The 19,215-nt window shown below is 35.7% G+C and overlaps 1 protein-coding gene across 2 annotated transcripts; it reads right to left on the bottom strand.

The window, feature by feature from the left end:
* Nucleotides 1-431: 431 nt before the first annotated feature.
* On the bottom strand, nt 432-15,160 carry LOC111397192 (epidermal growth factor receptor substrate 15-like 1). Of its 2 annotated transcripts, XM_023023970.1 has the most exons (14): nt 14,595-15,160; nt 9,110-9,928; nt 8,827-9,016; nt 7,397-7,612; nt 7,053-7,279; nt 4,924-4,998; nt 4,280-4,351; nt 4,098-4,196; nt 3,880-3,945; nt 3,692-3,806; nt 2,754-2,822; nt 2,175-2,520; nt 1,850-1,973; nt 432-1,539 (listed from the first exon to the last, which is right to left on the bottom strand). In XM_023023970.1, the coding sequence occupies exons 1-14, from the start codon at nt 14,733-14,735 to the stop codon at nt 787-789; spliced, it is 3,312 nt and encodes a 1,103-aa protein (XP_022879738.1). In that variant the 5' UTR covers nt 14,736-15,160; the 3' UTR covers nt 432-786. The 2 variants fall into 2 exon arrangements, with proteins under 2 accessions (XP_022879738.1, XP_022879737.1); XM_023023969.1 differs by having other exon boundaries at nt 8,827-9,928.
* Between the last annotated feature and the right edge of the window lie 4,055 nt (nt 15,161-19,215).

The following is a 19,215-nucleotide window of genomic DNA, read 5'->3' as shown; positions in this document are numbered from 1 at the left end:
ATGACAGTATACAATACGTGTAGAAAGATATATAATACTTTGCTCTATTTAGAAAAACAATAGGATTTAGAAAAATATACCAATGTGGTACAAGGCATTAACGGACCATGCACAGCCTATGGAGTAATCCACGACCACTCTTCCAACATTATCACATTTATATTCCCAACTTTTTCATAATATTTTACCTTTGACATTTTATAAACCAGCAAATTTTGTCCTAATCATGAATTGGTCCAAATGTGTTTTAAAAAAAGGGACAAATATTTAGACATATGTCGAATTTATGCATAGACACAAGCCTTCTTAATATTCGATCAAAGTTAAACAAAACCGTAGACAAGCATATGAGATGCCTTTCTTCGATAATTTTCATGCCTAACATACCAAACAAGGAACGATCAACCAAAATAAACACCACAAAGCAAATGTAGATATCAAAACTGCAAAACTCACATTCTCAACGTTCATATCATCCTCATATATCTTACATCAAAACAATAATAACAATTTTGACTATCAAATAACAACTCATAAAAGGCACTTTCATAATGCCCCCACATTTTACAATCTAGCTGGTAAAGAAAAAAAAAATGAATATGGGCAAATATTAAGACATCATTATAGAAAAGAAAAAGAAGGATGAATTTCAAGGGTAAAAGGGCAAAATCCGTGACAGAGATTGGAACACGCTGGGTTGTCTAATGAAACAACCAATTGCCTTAACTATACCAAGAATCCTCACAAGAAGCTTCGACTGAGACAGAAGCCAGTGAAAAACTAGTCCTAGAACGCTTTCCAACTGTCCGAATCTCTACTTGGAGTCTGAGCCTCGAGTGAAGACTTAAATGGATCATTTGATCCAAATGGATCTGCGTCATCGAAGGATGGGAAACCAAGGCCATACTCGGAGTCTCCGGTACTCCGTATGGAATCAAATCTGGTAAATGAATCACGTGGAGGGAACAGTCCATACTCAGAGTCTGCCGTGCTGCGGAATGAGTCGAATCTCGTAAGTGACTCTTGTGGAGCAAAGTACCCCTGATCAAAGTTGGAATCTCTTGTGCTTCGCATGGAATCAAATCTCGAAAAGGTTTCCCGTGATGCAAAAGGGCCACTGTCATGCGTGTTGAAGGAATCAAATCTGGAGAAGCTGTCAAATGAATGAAGATCTTCTAAACCTTCACTGAAACTTCTCGGAGAGTTGCTAGAGTTCACCATTGGGGTGCTTGGGACAGAATCTGCAAAAGCAAATGTGCTATTCCTCTGGAAAATGTTATCCATGTGCGGAGAGCTGGCAAAATTTGAAATTGGGGTGCTCGGAACAGAATCAAAAATAGGACCCTGCTTTGGGAACATGTTATCCATGTGAGGAGAGCTGGCAAAATTTGCAATGGGGGTGCTTGGAACAGAATCAAACACAGGGCCCTGTTTTGGGAACATTGCATCCGTGTCTGTTGACCCGGTTTTAATTGGTGGTAGATCCCAGTTATCTGAACCGAATAAAGAACTCTCACTATGCCTCTTACCATCTGAGTCCTGCATTAGATTGGTGAACAAATATGACAAGAACAAACTCCCATGTGTCTAAGAAGGAAAAGGAAAACTTTAAATTTGTGCATCAGCTCAACACAGTTTATTTTATTATATTTTGCATAGGGAAGAGGGTAGGTGAGAGTGAGAGAGAGTAAAGATAAGGGTGCATATATACCTTCTGAAAAACAAAAAATTAAATGAAAATAATTGATTGAATTTGGGTTAACACCGGAAGTATACCTAGAATGCAATCTCTATTGAATGTAAATGTTAGTAAAATATTTGGCATGAACATCAAAGTGTTCTCATATACCTTGGTAGAGAGAGGATTCAAATCCCATGTCCCATCCATATCATAATGTGTATTGTAGGAACCCCATCCTGGTTTATCATAACCTCTGTCCCCAGAAACTACAGATTCAGCACCAGCATATTCACTGCATTAGAAAATCCATTACATTAGAAATTTTTTGACAAAAAGCAGTGTATATAGCTATACGTAAATTGTACGACAGTTGGAACTAGTACTACTAATCAGAGGCTCACACAGAATACCGATCACAAGACTCACAACAGACACACACACAAAAAATAAAAAATAAAAAAAAATGAAAAAAGGGAGAAGAAAATCACACTACCTCTGGTTCTCGAATGCATGGGGTGAACCATTTACGTTAATGTCCTTTCTAGTCTGAGGATCTCGGAATTCCTTTGATGGGCTCTTGACTACATTACTTCCCACAGGACTATCTGGTGGACTTCTTGCTGTTTTATCTAAGTTGTGGGTATTTGTCCCCTCTGCCTCAGGTGTCCTCACCCCAGCACTAAACACTTCTGATTTCTCATCAGCATTAGAGGGTGATTTTACCGCACCACTGTCATTTAAGGCAGTAACTGTTTTCTCTCTAAACAATGAAGACTTGGGTTTAGGAGGGGCAATGACATTTTGAACCTCAAGAGTAAGATCTTTGACAAATGTGAATCCTGAAATTGCGGAAAGTGCAACGAGAGAAATCAGCGGGATCACACTTGAAAAGACAATTGATACACGGTACACTTCCTTCAAATATCCACTTTTTGATGGACATGTAAATAGACTACTATTTACATTTATTTAACATGGAAATAAACAAAATTGCTGATAATTTTGTAGGACATCATAAGTTTCCAGTATAAAGTATAATTTAGGTACACAGCTATTAAATTTCAAAGAGCACCTTCATCTTCAAACTTGTCCCAAACTTCATCCCAATCAGCTGCTCCTTGTCGTATACCAGATTGCCAACCTGGACATAAATTGTAACAACATAAAGGCTCACATGAATATGAACAAAATATTCCACAGGAAGCATGACAAATTGATTTTGATCTATCTTTGGAATTACCAAGTCGTTAATGAAATCAATTCGATATTTTCTAAAATGAACTAAATGTATCCACAAAGATTTCTAATACTAATTCCGTCAACTTTTGCTTGGGCTGCCAGATTTCTTATGCAGGAGCTCACTGTGGCACATCCACATATAGGTTCTATGCTTCCTATTTCAATAATTAAATACATGCCAGCAGGGCGCCATGTATACTAAAAGTAGTGAATGAGAAAACCTAAATAGTCCAGTATTTCAATTTCATCACGACTCCCTTATTGAAAATAACGCTTAACATGAGAAATATGCATGTAATTACAACTAAGGATCTGATCTACGGCACCATTGAGTGGTCAATGGAGAAGATAAAAAACAGTGTTGATTATTTTCACATACACGACCACATAAATTGTTTCACACCGATTTCAAAGCTAAAACAATACAGCTTCCTCAATTTATGAAATTTGTTAAGGTTAGGCATGAATGGAACAGTCCAAGTAAATGAATAATAACTGAAATGGAGTCACAACAAAGAACGAGTAGCACATAGAAGGAACTGAAAGGGAAACCAAAAATTGTTTCACGGGTTTAGATTTCATATGCAGATTTCTGTAAGTAACATAAAAGTAGGAAATATACCAATGCAATAGAAAAGCTAGCTGAAATAAGTATAGATATTTGTGGTGACCAACAGTAGAATCCCCAATGATCGACTAGATGATTAGTTCATATGAAAGAAGAATGAAAAAAATGAGAATGCTCAAGTATAGCTATGTTGATTTCAGTACCAAATGGAAGCTCGACCAATGACGTTGGTTTTCCACGCAATCCATAAGTTTTGCAACGTTCATTTAACGCTTTTACCAGCTGCTCAAGATCTAACTGGATCTGATTAGCACGATCCTGGAGAAACCAAAATTTGTTTTTAAAAAATATTCCACAGATCTTCATGAAATCATAAGCTGGTAGAGCATACCTGAATACCATCAGCATTGCCTTGTTCCAACTTGACAATTGCCAGATATAGTTCCATTTTTTTCTCCTACATAAAATATGGCCAACCTTATAATCTGACAAATCTGCTGAAACTGTGAAAGCACAAAGTCTATATATAGATAGCAGAACGACAAAACGGACAAGCCATAGCAAACAGATATTCTGGTCGAGTCTAGCAGCAGAAAGTAATCATCATACCTGAATATCACGAAACGTGGCCTCTTCAATGGTTAATTTAGATGCTACGTCTCCAACCTGCTTGTACTTGTCTTCATATTTATTTGCCAATGAGTCAGCCTGATATATAACTTGGTCAAGTGAGTCACACAAATATCGGGCATCTCTGAATATAAATGCAGTCATTATCTTCAACGATATACCTCTCTTTTGTCACTGGAAACTCTTTCAGTAATCTCGTTTAATCGATTATCACATCTGCTTTTATATAGAATCTGGCAACAAATGGCAAGTATTAGCACAAGAAGGTTTATGATCCATTGTGAAACTATTATTTTTTATTTTTTTAATGACTCTGAGTGTTCGAGCCAGCTTACGCGCACCTTGACTAATCTCACGGAGCCCTAAAGTTTACAGGTACTCACCTCAGTACCCTGAGGGGACTCGAACTGGCGACCATTGGAGAGCAAATCCAAGGCTTGACCACCGAGTTACCCTCAAGGTTGCATTATGAAACGATTATATTTCAATATAGTATAACAAATAGCGCGTGCTAGCTTTTATGTCCAAAACAAAGATCGTGTCAACCATGGGACAAGTGAACTATCTATAGACTACATGTAATGAGAGTCCAAGGCCCTGAAATAAGAGGTCGTGTCACTCTACATCTACATCTCCCTGCCTCTCTCTTATTAACTAACACACTGATGAGACGTGAACTAGTGAAATTATAGGAAAGGTAGAATCATCCAATAAAACAGTAGTTTATTTAAACTAAATGCATTTCAAAGTGAATCTAAATGCCAACACATAGCTGTAGCATGTGAAAGATACTATATACACTCACAAGTTCTTGCATCTTTGAGTGGTAAAACTGAATTTTCTCTTTAGCATCTAAAATGTCCTTTTCCAGTTCTGATACCTGCATTGAAAAGATAGACAAAAGTGCAAATGAACATTACAAAATCAAGTGAGGTTTTATGGGAAAGGGGAAACGATCACTTTTTTCCTCAAGAAGTATATCTTATTGTGCTTGTGCCACGAAAATGCAAACCATATCTATCACACAGAAGGGAAACCAGTAATGTTACACTTAAGAAGCAAATTTCCATTTAACCACAATAGAACATTCTAACTTGGTTAACTTTGCTGCATATTGAAATGGAAGGAAGTTAGGGGTCAAGTTTATTGCATAGCCCTAGTTTGATGTGAAGCATTGGCACAATTCACCAAATTTGGTTGGAATTATCTGATTAATACGTCTTATAACCTGTATTCAATTCTACAAGAAAGCAGATCCAAGAGTGAACAGTAAGTTTGTCTCACTATTACACCAGGAAAGATTTTTTTTTTTTTTTTTAAAGGAAAGGCATGTAAAGCAGCATAACTAAAAGTTCATTTAACATTCAATTTTCAAGGAACAGAGTTAACAAATATGGCTACAGTCCACTACCTCTATATTCTTTCTCCATGGGAAAGTGAATAAAAAGTAAAAACCTTGCATTTGACTACATCATGTGTATCAATGAAGTCCCTCTTAACCTTATAGAATTGAAGAAGGGCAGATTTTGAGTCCTGCTCGAATCAGCGCAGACGCAAAATCAAAGCATATAATTTCAAATATGATCTAAAATTTAGAAAAAGCCAAAAAGTTGAGACTGTCCATCAACGTCAAAGCGAGGCAGCAAAATACATTTCCATTTTCCCACTTAACCTTATTGAAAATACCACAGCAAAGAAGAAATATAAAGGCCAAATTTACTGTTAGAATAGGCCAAAATCTTTTATCTAGTATTCTTCATCCTAAATTGAATAGCCTCATAAATATGCTTGTACAATATCAGGCTTCACTTGCCCTAGTTTCAAACAACAGTCTATTGATGAGAAAGAATATTATATAATCAAAGAAGCAACTGATCGAATCATGAAGCTATGTTAAATATATTATTCTTAATGTGGACAATGTGTAACCGAAGGTATAAGCTAAAACTAAAGATGCATTAATAACTTCAGCTAGAAGTCATGTTCAAAAAAACCATACGGGAGTTTACACTTTGAGCTAGATGTGTGTTAGGTTAACAAAATTGCTTCAAGCGTATGAAACTCTTAGAGTTCTTTTGATCGGAATCAAAGATAGAAACTCAATTTTTGGATAAGAAACCAAATGAGACCGTTTCTTTCACCTGAGAGTCTAAGAACTTAAACAATGACATACAATCAAGCTTTACTAGATAGTTAAACTCTTGAGTAATGTAAAAACTATCCAACTATATTTGTGAAGAACTTAGACTGCAACAGTGAAATAGCACAAAAAACATTCTGATATAAATATCACATATTTAGAAACTTCATCATGTGTTGTAATGAACCTCTCTGGACGACTGTAAGAAAAAAATTTCAACTGAAGCATCTGACAATCAACTGAAGTTCTATGACTGCTGTTTAAAGATTCAGGAAAAGCTTCACAATGCATGTTACATGGAATGGGATATTGAAACTTTTGCTATTGCCTCAACTCCAACAAGAAACATGTTGTAGTCCAAACTAATAGGGGAAAAGGCAAAGCAAAAACAAGACAAACCGTTTAAACAATCCCTAGAGCTAATAAATTTGACCAATCTGATGCATCATATGTTAGTTAATCAACTTTAAATTGCATCTTTATTCTTGTTAACAGAAACTCTGGAGCAGTGCTCTTTTGGAAACTCTAAATATTTACATCATAAGAACAAAGAACTAAATGATACTAACAGGTTAGTCTAGACATACATATGCAACCTGACTCACCATAGATTACCACCTGTAGATTTGTTACAAAGCCCATTATCCAGACATATAAAGGATGCGATTCTGTGTTAGGAGGACAAGCACATAGCTATATTTCAGGAAATAGGAATTGATTTTGGTAGCCATAACGAGCACAAAATGGGGGAGAGAGAAGATATCAAGAAAATGCAATTGGCAGCACCATATCACCTTTTTTTCGGCATCCTTTGCATCCTGAAACTTTGTGTTCAGAGAATCCTGCTCCTCTGAGCTAAGTTGATCTACAAGATGCTTCTCCAGCACTGGAACTTTGGGTTTTTGTTGGCTGGGCTGCATATTATCATCACGACCGGGGACTGAAACTGGACGAGGTGGCTTTCCAACACCAACAGAAGTGGCTGGCCGAGCACCCCTAGTCCCTTGAGTTCGTTGGAAGCCTAACAACGAAGTAATAGATCATGAAACAAAATGGAGATTGATCATCTGTAAGTGTATTGTGTATGTGTTCTCGTGTGAAGGACATTATAGAGTTTACTAGAGGGAAAGACATAAACCAGCAGGTCTCCAAGCTGGATTTCCATATACAGCGTTGGGTTGACCGGAGGTAGGCAACAATGTTTCGTCAATCATAACACCACTTGGAAACACTGTAGGAAGAGAGTGGCCTTCCCTATATCTCTCCATTAAATAGAGAGCAATGCAGAATTCCCTCAAAGAAAGCTTGCCGTCATTGTCTTGATCGGATAAGTCCCAGATCTGCTTTAAGACGTCTGATAAACAAAAAAATATGTAGTGATAAAACAAAAGGACAGGATTATGAATTTAATTGGATAATCACCTTTAAACTTATAATTCCAAAAAGAAAAGCAAGGTTCAGACAGGCATAGAATTGTCTAATGCCATATTGATATTTTCAGGCTACCCAAACTTTCATCAGTGCCATAATTTCTGAGCTCAAAATCCATGTCAAGTGAAGATGGAGAGACAGCAGCCACCGTATCAGGATTTTCCAGATCCATTACCAGAGTTGCGATACAAGTTTTGAGAGTCCTTTAATTTCTTCTAGAATCAATGTTATCGAGACTCATAGTGTATGAGTATATGCACATGGTGCTTCAGGTTATAATTGCAATGCAAGAAGCTAATCTAATGTCAAACGAGTTGGGTGATATTTAGAGACACAAAACTAGGGGTATAACAGTGGATCGTGCCACCCAAGCCTGGTGTGGCATGGTAGTTGAAAAGCCCAACCGAGACGCTATACCATGCGGCCAATGCTTGGCCAGGCGACATCAGCCAGTTATATTTAAAAGAAACTAACTTAAAAGGCAGAAAGGCTCTGTCCTGCGAGCCTATTTGAAGAAAACAGCAATCAGGCAACTCTGCATTGAGAGTTGGGACTTTGTACTCTGCAGAGTCCCAAGAGGCCAAGACAGACACGAAGCAACGAGACTCTCATTAAAAAATACCATATATTTTCGGTTATATTAAAATTTAAATCTAAATAAAGAATTAAAAAAAGTTCTGGGCTGACAGACCACGAAGCCCCGGCCCCAAAGCATATATGCAGCCAGGCTAGTATGTCCTGTCAAAACGTGTGGCCAGACAAGGTGGGCCACCCCCAAAACTAGGTCGTGCTCATTTCTCATACATATTTCAAACTAAGGCCAAACATTCTTTTATGAACAATGCCAAAAAAGAGGGGGGAAAAACCAAGAGAGAAGAATCTGGCAATACATGGTTATAATGGATAAGATATTTATGCCAAAATTTAGTAATAAAAAAAGATGCTCTGATGGAAACAAGGACAATAACTGGATTATAAGAAATTGATAGTTTAAAAAAAAAAGAAAAATTGCAATGGAATCAATCAAGATGTCAGTAAAACAAGGATAATAAGTAGATTATAAGTAACTAATAGTTTAAAAAGAAAGAAGCACAACTGCAATGGAATCAATCAAGATGTTAATAGAACATAACGTACCTCGCGGTAGCCTCCAACTCAAGAACAAGTCCTTTGCCTCGTCACCAGTGATTTTTCCATCTCTGTCAGTGTCAACCTGCATAAATACCTTGTTGTACTTCTGAACATCAACCTGAGTCATTCTTGGCCATGGAGGGTGAGATTGGCCAGGAATGGAATTTCCAGATGCAACAGGAAACGTAGAGGAAGTCTGCACAGAAACATGTTGGTTTGCTTTCAATGTAGACGAAAATTGCTGAGTTTGATTGTAAAGAGGTTGCTGAGCAGGAGTAATTGAATTAACTGTAGGCTGACCCCCTGCAGAAATCAGTGCTGTAGATGATGAAGCAGATATGCTGCTGGCAGGAGATGAAGGCATTGTGGAATTTTGTTTTGATTGAGATGATGTCACCGAGGAAACATCTCCAAATACTGAGTCCAATGCAAATCCATTTCCTGTAACTGAAAGTGATTTGGGGTCTTTCACTCCAATCTGGTTACCCAGGGGGACAGTATTTTGCAGTTTGGATGAAGTATGATGCATCAACCCAGTAGTCTTCTGTGGGCTGGATTGCGTAACAGGTGAAGACATTGACATACCCAGGCCAACGACACCCTGAGTTGTAGACGAGCTGGTCTGATTGGAATCTTGATAAGTGAATCCTGTTTGGGAACCATCAGTCCTCCCACCAACCCAAGCAGAGGAACTAGGGCGATGAGGAATGTTCATAGCACCTACTCCAGGCATTCCTTGGCTTGCAACGCCTTGATGAGGCTGGAATCCAGAAGTGGAAAGTGGAGGCCGAGGTGGCCTTACCTGTTGAGATTGCTGAGACGGAAAACCAAGTGGGCTACTTGCACCAATACTTAGAGAAGTGACTGGATTACCACTCAATTGTGTGGTGGATGCACCTGCCTTAATATTTGACTGAGAGTCTTGTGTAGCTGCAAAGTTTATCTGAGGAGCAGGGATTTTAGCTGAAGCTGGACTATGCAAAGCAGCCTTCACTATATCTGCAGTCAACTCTCGCTTACTTTGTGCAACTGTAACAAGTTTAAGAGCATTATAAAATTCCGGACGACCAAGGAAACCACTTCGATTTTGATCAGCATATGTCCATATCTGCACCGAAAGACAGAAAAGTAACTTTCTGATATTAACTGTTCAAAACAAATAGATAAAGGCAGACATAAGAGTAACAGATGTATTTAAATGAATATGCTTGTTTGTTTATCAACTCTGTTCTTATTCCTATTGCTGAAACTATAATAATTATAATCATTACGCAATTCAATAAGAGCCTCAGGCATGTGTGATGATAAACCAAAATGTAAATTATTCAAGTGTCATACATCAGTTCAATGTGATCTGAGCAGCAAATTTAAGGTCAGCTAAGAAATTTCAGAACCAACAATATTATATTACCAGTGTTCAGATACAATTAACTTATCATTAGCATCCCAACTCCTAATCTAAGAGTTAGAGTTCAAAGCACCACTTGCAAACCACAGTCAAATAATTAAGAATATGCTCCCTAACCCTGATTAAAACCTTGCTCCAATTCTTCATTTTAGTCAATAACTTCAAGAATAACTAAGTCTTATTCCTAATAAACTTTAAATAAGCTACATAAATCCTTTTTGCCACCCTGTTTGATCCATTACTACGTCTCTCATCTAAGAGTTAGAGTTCAAAGCACCACTTGCAAACCACAGTCAAATAATTAAGAATATGCTCCCTAACCCTGATTAAAACCTTTCTCCAATTCTTCATTTTAGTCAATAACTTCAAGAATAACTAAGTCTTATTCCTAATAAACTTTAAATAAGCTACATAAATCCTTTTTGCCACCCTGTTTGATCCATTACTACGTCTCTGTACTAAAAGTTCTAACGCAGCTGCATTAGGCCAAGTTAATCTTGGTCATCTTTCAATCTTTTAACATGTACTAGAATAGCATCACTCATATAAATTTGAGTTTCTTAATGTCTTCGTGTCATACCCCAGTCATCCAAGTCGTTACTTTTTATTTTACACAATTGGCACAACTAATTGTTTAAATATATTTTCATTACTTGCCTGATCTATTCTACCACGATCCCTCTTAACATCAGATATTAGATGTGTATCCGTCATAGTTCACTTAGAGATTTTAGAGAATTTTTTAGATTGACAACTACAAAGGGATAAGAAAATAGACTTAGTGGAAGACAGGTTTTATTCCCCCCCCCCCAAACACACCCAAACCAACCAAAAAAGGGGGCATTGCTCGCATTATCTCCTGATGTAGTATCTGAATCGGGTAGACTAAAAGCCCATAGGATACACATACACTTCCAATTCCACGTGCATACCATTTGGCGTGACCTTCGCATGGACTTTATTCTAGGACTGCCTCAAACTTCTAGGAGTCACAATATTATTTTCATAGTTGTGGACATGTTCTATAATAGTACATTTTATTCCCTATTATAAAACAATTCCATGTGCATACCATTTGGCGTGACCTTCACATGGACTTTATTCTAGGACTGGCTCAAACTTCTAGGAGTCACAATATTATTTTCATTTATTTTCATAGTTGTGGAAATGTTCTATAATAGTACATTTTGTTCCCTATTATAAAACAATTCCACGTGCATAACATTTGGCGTGACCTTCACATGGACTTTATTCTAGGACTGCCTCAAACTTCTAGGAGTCACAATATTATTTTCATAGTTGTGGAAATGTTCTATATAGTACATTTTGTTCCCTATTATAAAACAATTCCACGTGCATACCATTTGGCAAGACCTTATTCTAGGACTTCCTCAAACTTCTGGGAGTCACAATATTATTTTCATAGTTATGGACATGTTCTATAATAGCGCAATTTATTCTCTGTTTTAACACTATTGAGGGCTCCTGTGTCACTAAATCGTTCTTCAAGACAATTGCTCATTTACATGGACTGCAATCCACAGTTGTATCTTATCAAGGTGCAAAGTTTATTAGTTACTTCTAGAAAACTCTTGAAAAATATTTGGCACAGCTCTACAATATTCCTCAGCTTAGTGGGGAGAAGCGGGGGTAACTGACATTTGTTTTTACATATGATTGAGTTTTCCTGATAACAATTTAGTTCTAGTAAGTGAGGAAGTATATCAATTTTCCCACCAGCACTGATGATATCTCTCTCTTTTTTATTAATGCAGAATCTTTTCATCAATACGTGGATGAATTACGAAGTTAGCTGCTCTACAGCCTAGCATTCTAGTTTCCCTGAGGAGATCTGATATATGTATTTGCTGCAGGATTACATGAACAAACGTAATCTGGACTTCAACATGTTCGACTTTGATATTTAAACCAATGAAGAAATCAGAAACTCTTCCTCTCTTAATAAGCTCTTGATGCATTGTTACATCCTCGCTACACTTCATCTACAAGTTATGATGGTGATCTCACTCAAGTCATAGACTTTTCACAATATTGAAATAATTGGTACAAATAGAGTGCCTTGTTCCAAGCTTAGGGGCTTGAAATCAACATAAAACGCAGGGGATACGATAGGGAAGGAAGAACCGATTCCCTGAAAGAAGATCTTATTTACTTTACAAATCTTCATTTTAAGTTCAAAAATCTGAGACCCATCTCTCACCTTGGAGCAGTTTTAAACTTTTAATAACTGCTTCCCAAAATATATACATGTACAATCAACTTCAGATTGCATAGTGTTCTTCTATAAGCATGATATTATTTAGAAGTTCTTTATCCTATGCAGCTAACTTTTGACACGTCCTGCTAATTACAAGACTAAGCAAATGATTTACAAGGGTATTCTCAACTGAGATTTTAATGAATTTTAGAATTCCTTCTGTATCCTCAATCGAGATTTTAATGGATTTTGTCTCCATCTGAGATTTTAATGGATTTCAATGAAATCCTTTAAAATCTAGACATCCTCAATAACTCTTAGATTTACGAGTATTTCATTATAAAGGGTTTTCAAAAAATTTGGATGGATTTTAAGCTTAAAAATACACATAACAAGCTTTTTTGAAATTTCACCATTTTTAATGGATTCAGTGGAAATATATTCAAATTCACGAAATTCATTAGAATTATTTCATTTGCTTCTCTTCAATGGAACCCAGCTCACGTACCGCTTTAATGGGCGAATGGCCCAACCCTTGGAACATACTTATTAAAAGTTTTCCCTTCCCCTTCAGGTAAGTTCTTATGTGTCATGCCGAAACAGGATGATACCTTTAAACAGAAAGATAACGTAAAAATATAACGATAGAGATAGCCAAAATAAATATAGGCAATGAAGGTCGGAATGGAAAAGCATGCTAGGATGGTTCTGATCCCATGTAGACAGCCTGGGCTTAGTGAAATTCTCACCAACTTATTCATTGAATGGAATACAACAAATATACCGTTGCTACAGATAAAAAGTAAAAAGTCCTATTGATAAATTGGTCATTACTAATTACAAGAAAACACTGCTCAATTATGTCAACATGGACAAATCCTAGATTCAATATTTTTCGCCCTATACCTCTATGGAATTCATATCTTCTTATGCACAATAGCAGATTCTCCAAAAGAATGGAGAAAAGATAGTCTGTTCTATTTTCGTCACTACATCTTGTATTGATACGTTTAATAAAAATTCCTTATCTAGCACCTTCCATATTGCTTCCTCATGTACCCTAATATAAACCATATGCAAATCTTATATGTTTCCTCTTAACTTTTCAATTATTCTCCCAAGTAAATAGCTTGCACAGTATGTCTCCCGAGCATAAAACCAAAGCCTGAGAGCTTTGAATTATATCTAAATTTATGCCTAATCATTCTCCAGTAATTGATAGTATAATCATTCAAGAGTTTATTACTTCTATAATTTGTATAATCATGATTATTTCATTTATTCATAAAGATAGGCACCACCAGGAAACCAAATGCTTCAATCCATAATGAACATCAGATCATGCGAAGATAAAAAGTACATTGAACTCACACGAAATATTATCAAGAGATTGTGTTGATATATATTCCATCTAGCCCAATTGTTTCTCATCTTCAGTTCCACATCCGCATATAAAGTATGGTTATGTTACTACCGAATCAAAAGAATTTCTGTACAGGAGAACATCATGCACCAAGGGTATACACTCATAGCTATTGTACCTAGAGAGATTTATAATATGGTATTAATTATGAACTAGCAGATGTATGCAGCAGAAGCAGTGATCTGATTCTCTAGAACCTTGCTTGTCAGATAAATCTTGCTTGGACATGAGAATAGAGCATTATAGCTTGCCTATACATGACATCTAATATTCATCTCAGTTTAACAAGATAAACTCAAACAACCCAACAATATGCACAACAACTTATTCATCTCAGTTTGTATCTGTCTTTTGATTTCTCCTTTCTTCACTCAGAAGTGACTTGTCTTGTCACATACCCATTTACCTACTTAAAATAACAAGAATGCTTTAACTGTTGCCTTCATCTTCCTCATCTTAATCAGCTTAGGTGTACCCTCAAATTGGCTGCTCAGATTTGAGAATTTAAATATAGCTCAAACTACATAATCATCTACTCCTACTATTCTCCCTAGCAATCAACAAAGAGTAGCAACTACCCAGTTAAATTGTAATCCAAACCATGGACAATCACAGCAATTAGAATTGAGCTCAAAGCAATTCATAATTGTATTAACCACACAATTAAGTTTCTAAGAACATCTATTTGGGTACCAAAATGATAAGAAAAAAAAATGCAGGAGAACCTGAGCAAGGACTGGTGTGGGTAAATTGGTGCCTCGAAAAAATGCAACAGCCTCGTTGCCACTAATCCGACCGTCCCGATCCATATCAGCTCTCTGGAAATAGGCCTCAAATTGATCCATACTCTGGCTCTGCCCCGCCATTTCCTGTATAAAATGTAACAAAACTTGTCTAGAAACAAAACCTGCCAATTATATTTTCTTAATTTTTGGATCAAATCAACGAATCAACCCGGAGATCGACAGAGATCCAAACATTATCGGGTCATTCAAAATGCAAGCGGAGACAGTTCGCAAGATCCGACAGCTGCACATACGGCTATGGCGGGCCGGACCCGAACCGTTGGGTTTTAGGGATAGGGCTAAAGAAGGGGGAAATAGATAAATAATTTGATTGGATTAGCGATAATCATAGGGTGATGACATTAGAGTATACTGTGGATTATATGTTGGAAATTGGACGATAAAAGCACAGTGCATTGCACTTCAGCAAACGAATTTTTTGGGTATATCGATTCAAGCCCGTTTCCATTTTGGCAATTTTCTCTGATTTTCATTGGACATTAGGACAAAATGATTCGTGCTCTTGATTAAATTCATTTCTTATATGTTTAATTGAATTTATTTTTCATGAAAAATATCAATTTTTATCCAAGTTCTTACCTCATAATATTTGATTAACATTCAAAAAAATGTTTTTCAAAAATTAATTATTTGATCACGTTTTCCTTAAAGACGAGGAAATCATTTTCTTTAAGGTGTTATATGTTTTTATTTTCTTGATAATTCACACTTCTCAAAACTCAACTTTGTGGAAAAATGCAATATTTTTTTAGGTTGAAAATTAAGCAAATCAAACATATTAATTTATATTTTTAATGAAAATAAATTTTAAGCCATTCAATCGTCTATAATTTATTTTCTTTCCATACAAATTCTATACTTGTAATCAAACGTATCATAATAGATTTTTTCCCTTGTTTTTAATGGCCATTATTTGCCCAAGACAATATTTTGACTTTTGAATAGTGATTTTAGGAGAATGTGTGATTAGAAAGTTTAAAAAAAAAAAAATTGTGTATGGCATTTTATTACGTGAAAATATGTTGTTGAAAATGAGTTTGTAGAAAAAAGAGTTCAAATAATGATAAGGATTTTGTAAACAATATTTAAAAAGAAAAGAATGTGATAAAAAATTGAGAAAGGTGATAAGCTTCATGTAAAATTATTTTATTAATAAAATGTCGTAAAAATTGAGTTTGGGAAAAATGAATTTTAATTTTTAAAGAATGGGGCTCAAATATGAGTTGTGTAGATTTTTAGTAAATAATGTGGTTAAAAATGAATAAAAGTTGTGGGTGAAATGATCACTACTTGGTGTAGATTAAAAATTGATAAATATAATAAATTAACTACAAAATGAAATTTGATTCACAACATTTCAACCATAAATTTCATCAATTTTTATCTAAATATGCTAAAAATTTGATTCTAATCTAAATAGACAAAAATATGTGATTAAATTTGATGACCTTTTCAACAAAATATAGCTCTACCGAACAAGAACTAGGACTAATGATTTATGTAATTACAACTACACCTCTTCAATGGACCTACGTCGGATAGGTGTGGGGGTCTGAGTAATCGTAGGGACTAAAAAATTGTGTGTTTTAATAGATTACTTGGATCGAAAAAATGATTTTTTTTTTTTGGGATAATATATGATTTAAAAGTATTAAAAAATTAGCAAGCGAAAATATTTTATTAAAATGAGTTTAAAAAAAATAATTTTCAAATAAATTGTGACAAATACACGCTTAAACAGTATAATTATCAAATAAATTATGACAAACAATGGGTATCTTACAATGAAATTCAAGAACTTGCTTTTGGTTCTATGCTTTTTGTGCCAACCTTTTCGTTTTATCAATTATGTTATAAGTACACATATTTTTACATTATTTTTGACAGTCCTCACACATAACACAAGTGGGGCCCGCGATGCTATAAGTACACCAATTTTACATCATTTTCGACAGCATTCACACATAACATGAGTGGGCTATCAAAGTGAGTGTACAACACTGTACATTCGGCTTAATTCATTTTATTGCTCTTGCGTCCCTTTTTCTGACACCTTCATTCAATCAAAAGTGATTTCATCACACATTTGAAGAGATTGTAAAGTGGCAATAACAAATTAAAGCTACACTTTTCGATATGACAATGAAGTAGTGGAAATGAGAATGAGAACAACACGTGATCAACAAGCTCAATTATTTTATAGAGAATAATGCTGTCTAATATTACTATTAAAGCACAAGTTTAAATATAGATAATCATATTTGATAGATTCAATTAAATAAATTATGTGATGATGCATTTAAATGAATTTATCATTTAATATCGTGCAGTTGTCATCTAAACTAGCGCTTGACACTATGGTGTTGAATAACACTACTCTTTTATAAAATAACGAGTTGGACTGAAAGCTTGAAAAAAAAAACCCCCCAAATGGATCGATTTTATTCAAAGACACATTAGAGAACCCTACTTGGTTTTTTAATTAAAAAAAAAAAAGGTAATTATATTTCATCAAAAGTTTTAACTTGTTACAATTCCTTTCTCTTGAATCGTACTACCGTCTTATGTAAGAAACATTCATCGCACTCATTATGAATTGACTACCCCTCCAATCACGTTTTTTCGAGAAAAAACCTCACATGAAATGTGGCTTTGGCATTAGCAAACCAACAAAGTCGTAAGGTAGACTTGACAATACTAAATAATATTAAAGAAATGGAGAAGTTGGATATAGATATCTTCAGTTTGAGCTTGACTTCTGTAAAAAGAATTGGACATTACTCAACACACATATACAAGCAATCAAACAGTTAAATATACAATTAAGCAAACCTATAACCATTACGGTAAGATTGACAACTAAGAGTAAAAGGAAGCAAATTGAGAACTACTAACTCCTGTCTGTAATGGCAGTTTCCTAATGTTTTAATGAGTATGTGACAAAGACTATCATTGCAAAGCTTTATTTCGTTCAATGGAAGTGGGTACGTTGAAGGCCCACTTTAACCCATCGATGTCCTATCCTATCCACAGGTATCACACGCTTTTCGAAAAGGCCCTACTCCTCTCTGGGGCTTATTGATCTCGAGAATTACAAATGCTCAATGGCAACATTTTTCGCTTAAACTTTCTCCTTATTTTACGGTAACTACAATGATCATCCAATGATTCTACAAATTTCTCCGTTAACCGTATAATTTTTGCTTCTTCATTTTCCAACTTGAGCCTGTCAGTCCTATTAGACTGCGATCCTTAGCCAGTTTCCACCTCCATTCGGTTAAGTTTTTTTTGAATTTTGATGTGTTCAAATCTACGACAATCAAGATTCTACCCAGTCCTGTTGCAATCCTGATGAGTGTAATCCACTCATTAAATTAAAGCTTCTAAATAGAGTTTTTTGATGTGTTCTTGAGCATTTTTGAACGTTTTGATGTGTGTGTTAGTGTTGTTTTGCAGTTTGGACAATTCTCAAGAAAATATCACTATTGGGAGCCGGTGATGAGCAAAAATGATGATCAATGAAATGGAGCATGAATAAGCAAGTATTGAATAAGATTGGAGTGGGAAATAGGCTTGGAAAAACAAAGAGAAGAAAAAGCAAGCAGAAGCCTGGGCGCCATGGCGCCCAAGGAAGAAAAAAAAAAAGAAAAGAAGCAGAACAACGGGCGCCATGGCGCCAGACCTGGGTGCCATGGCGCCCATGAAGAAAAAAAAGGAGCAGAGACCCGGGCGCCATGGCGGCTGTTTCCAAAACAGTAAAATCCGGGTTTTTAAGTATTTTTTCGGCCCAAAAATCACACCCTAACCCTTGAGGACCCTTAGAAAATATAAATACTCAGCAAAAGAACAGGAAAAGGGGTTGGACGGCTGAAGAAAGGAGGCAAGGGTATACACTAATTGAGAGAAGATCGAACCGATTTTGGAGAAGAAGAAGAAGAAAAACTGAGAATCAAGCCACAAGATGGAGAAATAGAGCAACAACCTGAGTTTTTTCTTATCTTTCTCTTCTTCATGAAATTTAATTTGTGTTTTATCATATTCTTCTTTTCAATCATGAACTAAGTTATTAAATTTAGGGTTTGATGTAGCCTATTTGAGACATGATTCGATTTCTTTATAGTATTTCTAATTAATTTTCCAGAATTGAATTTTTATTGTTCTTGCTTAACGCTTTCTTTTGCCTGATCACCAATTGAATGAATTGATGTTCTAAATTTGACGCTCGAGAGAGGGAAATTTAGGCGTGATCTAAGAACAATATAACCTAGGTTTGTAGATTTCGAGAGAAAGTACGAATCTTTGAGGGTAAAACAAGAACCAAGTACGTGATAATCTTTATATATTTAATTCGGAATAGAGATATTGGGGTTAAAATATAGAGATATGTTCTATTTGACGCTCGAGAGGGGGAAATAGAATTAATTTAGGATTCTTGCCTATGAATTTGGGAAATATTTGATAGAAATATCTATAGGGATTGAGAATTATGTCGAGAATATGGTGAAATCATTCCCTAGACATTACGTAAATTTGATTTAAT

This window comes from Olea europaea, chromosome 7 (assembly GCF_002742605.1).
Source record: "Olea europaea var. sylvestris chromosome 7, O_europaea_v1, whole genome shotgun sequence".
Classification (NCBI taxonomy): Eukaryota; Viridiplantae; Streptophyta; class Magnoliopsida; order Lamiales; family Oleaceae; genus Olea; species Olea europaea.
The sequence above is the reverse complement of the archived record's forward strand: the minus strand, read 5'-3'. Positions and strand labels throughout refer to the sequence as shown.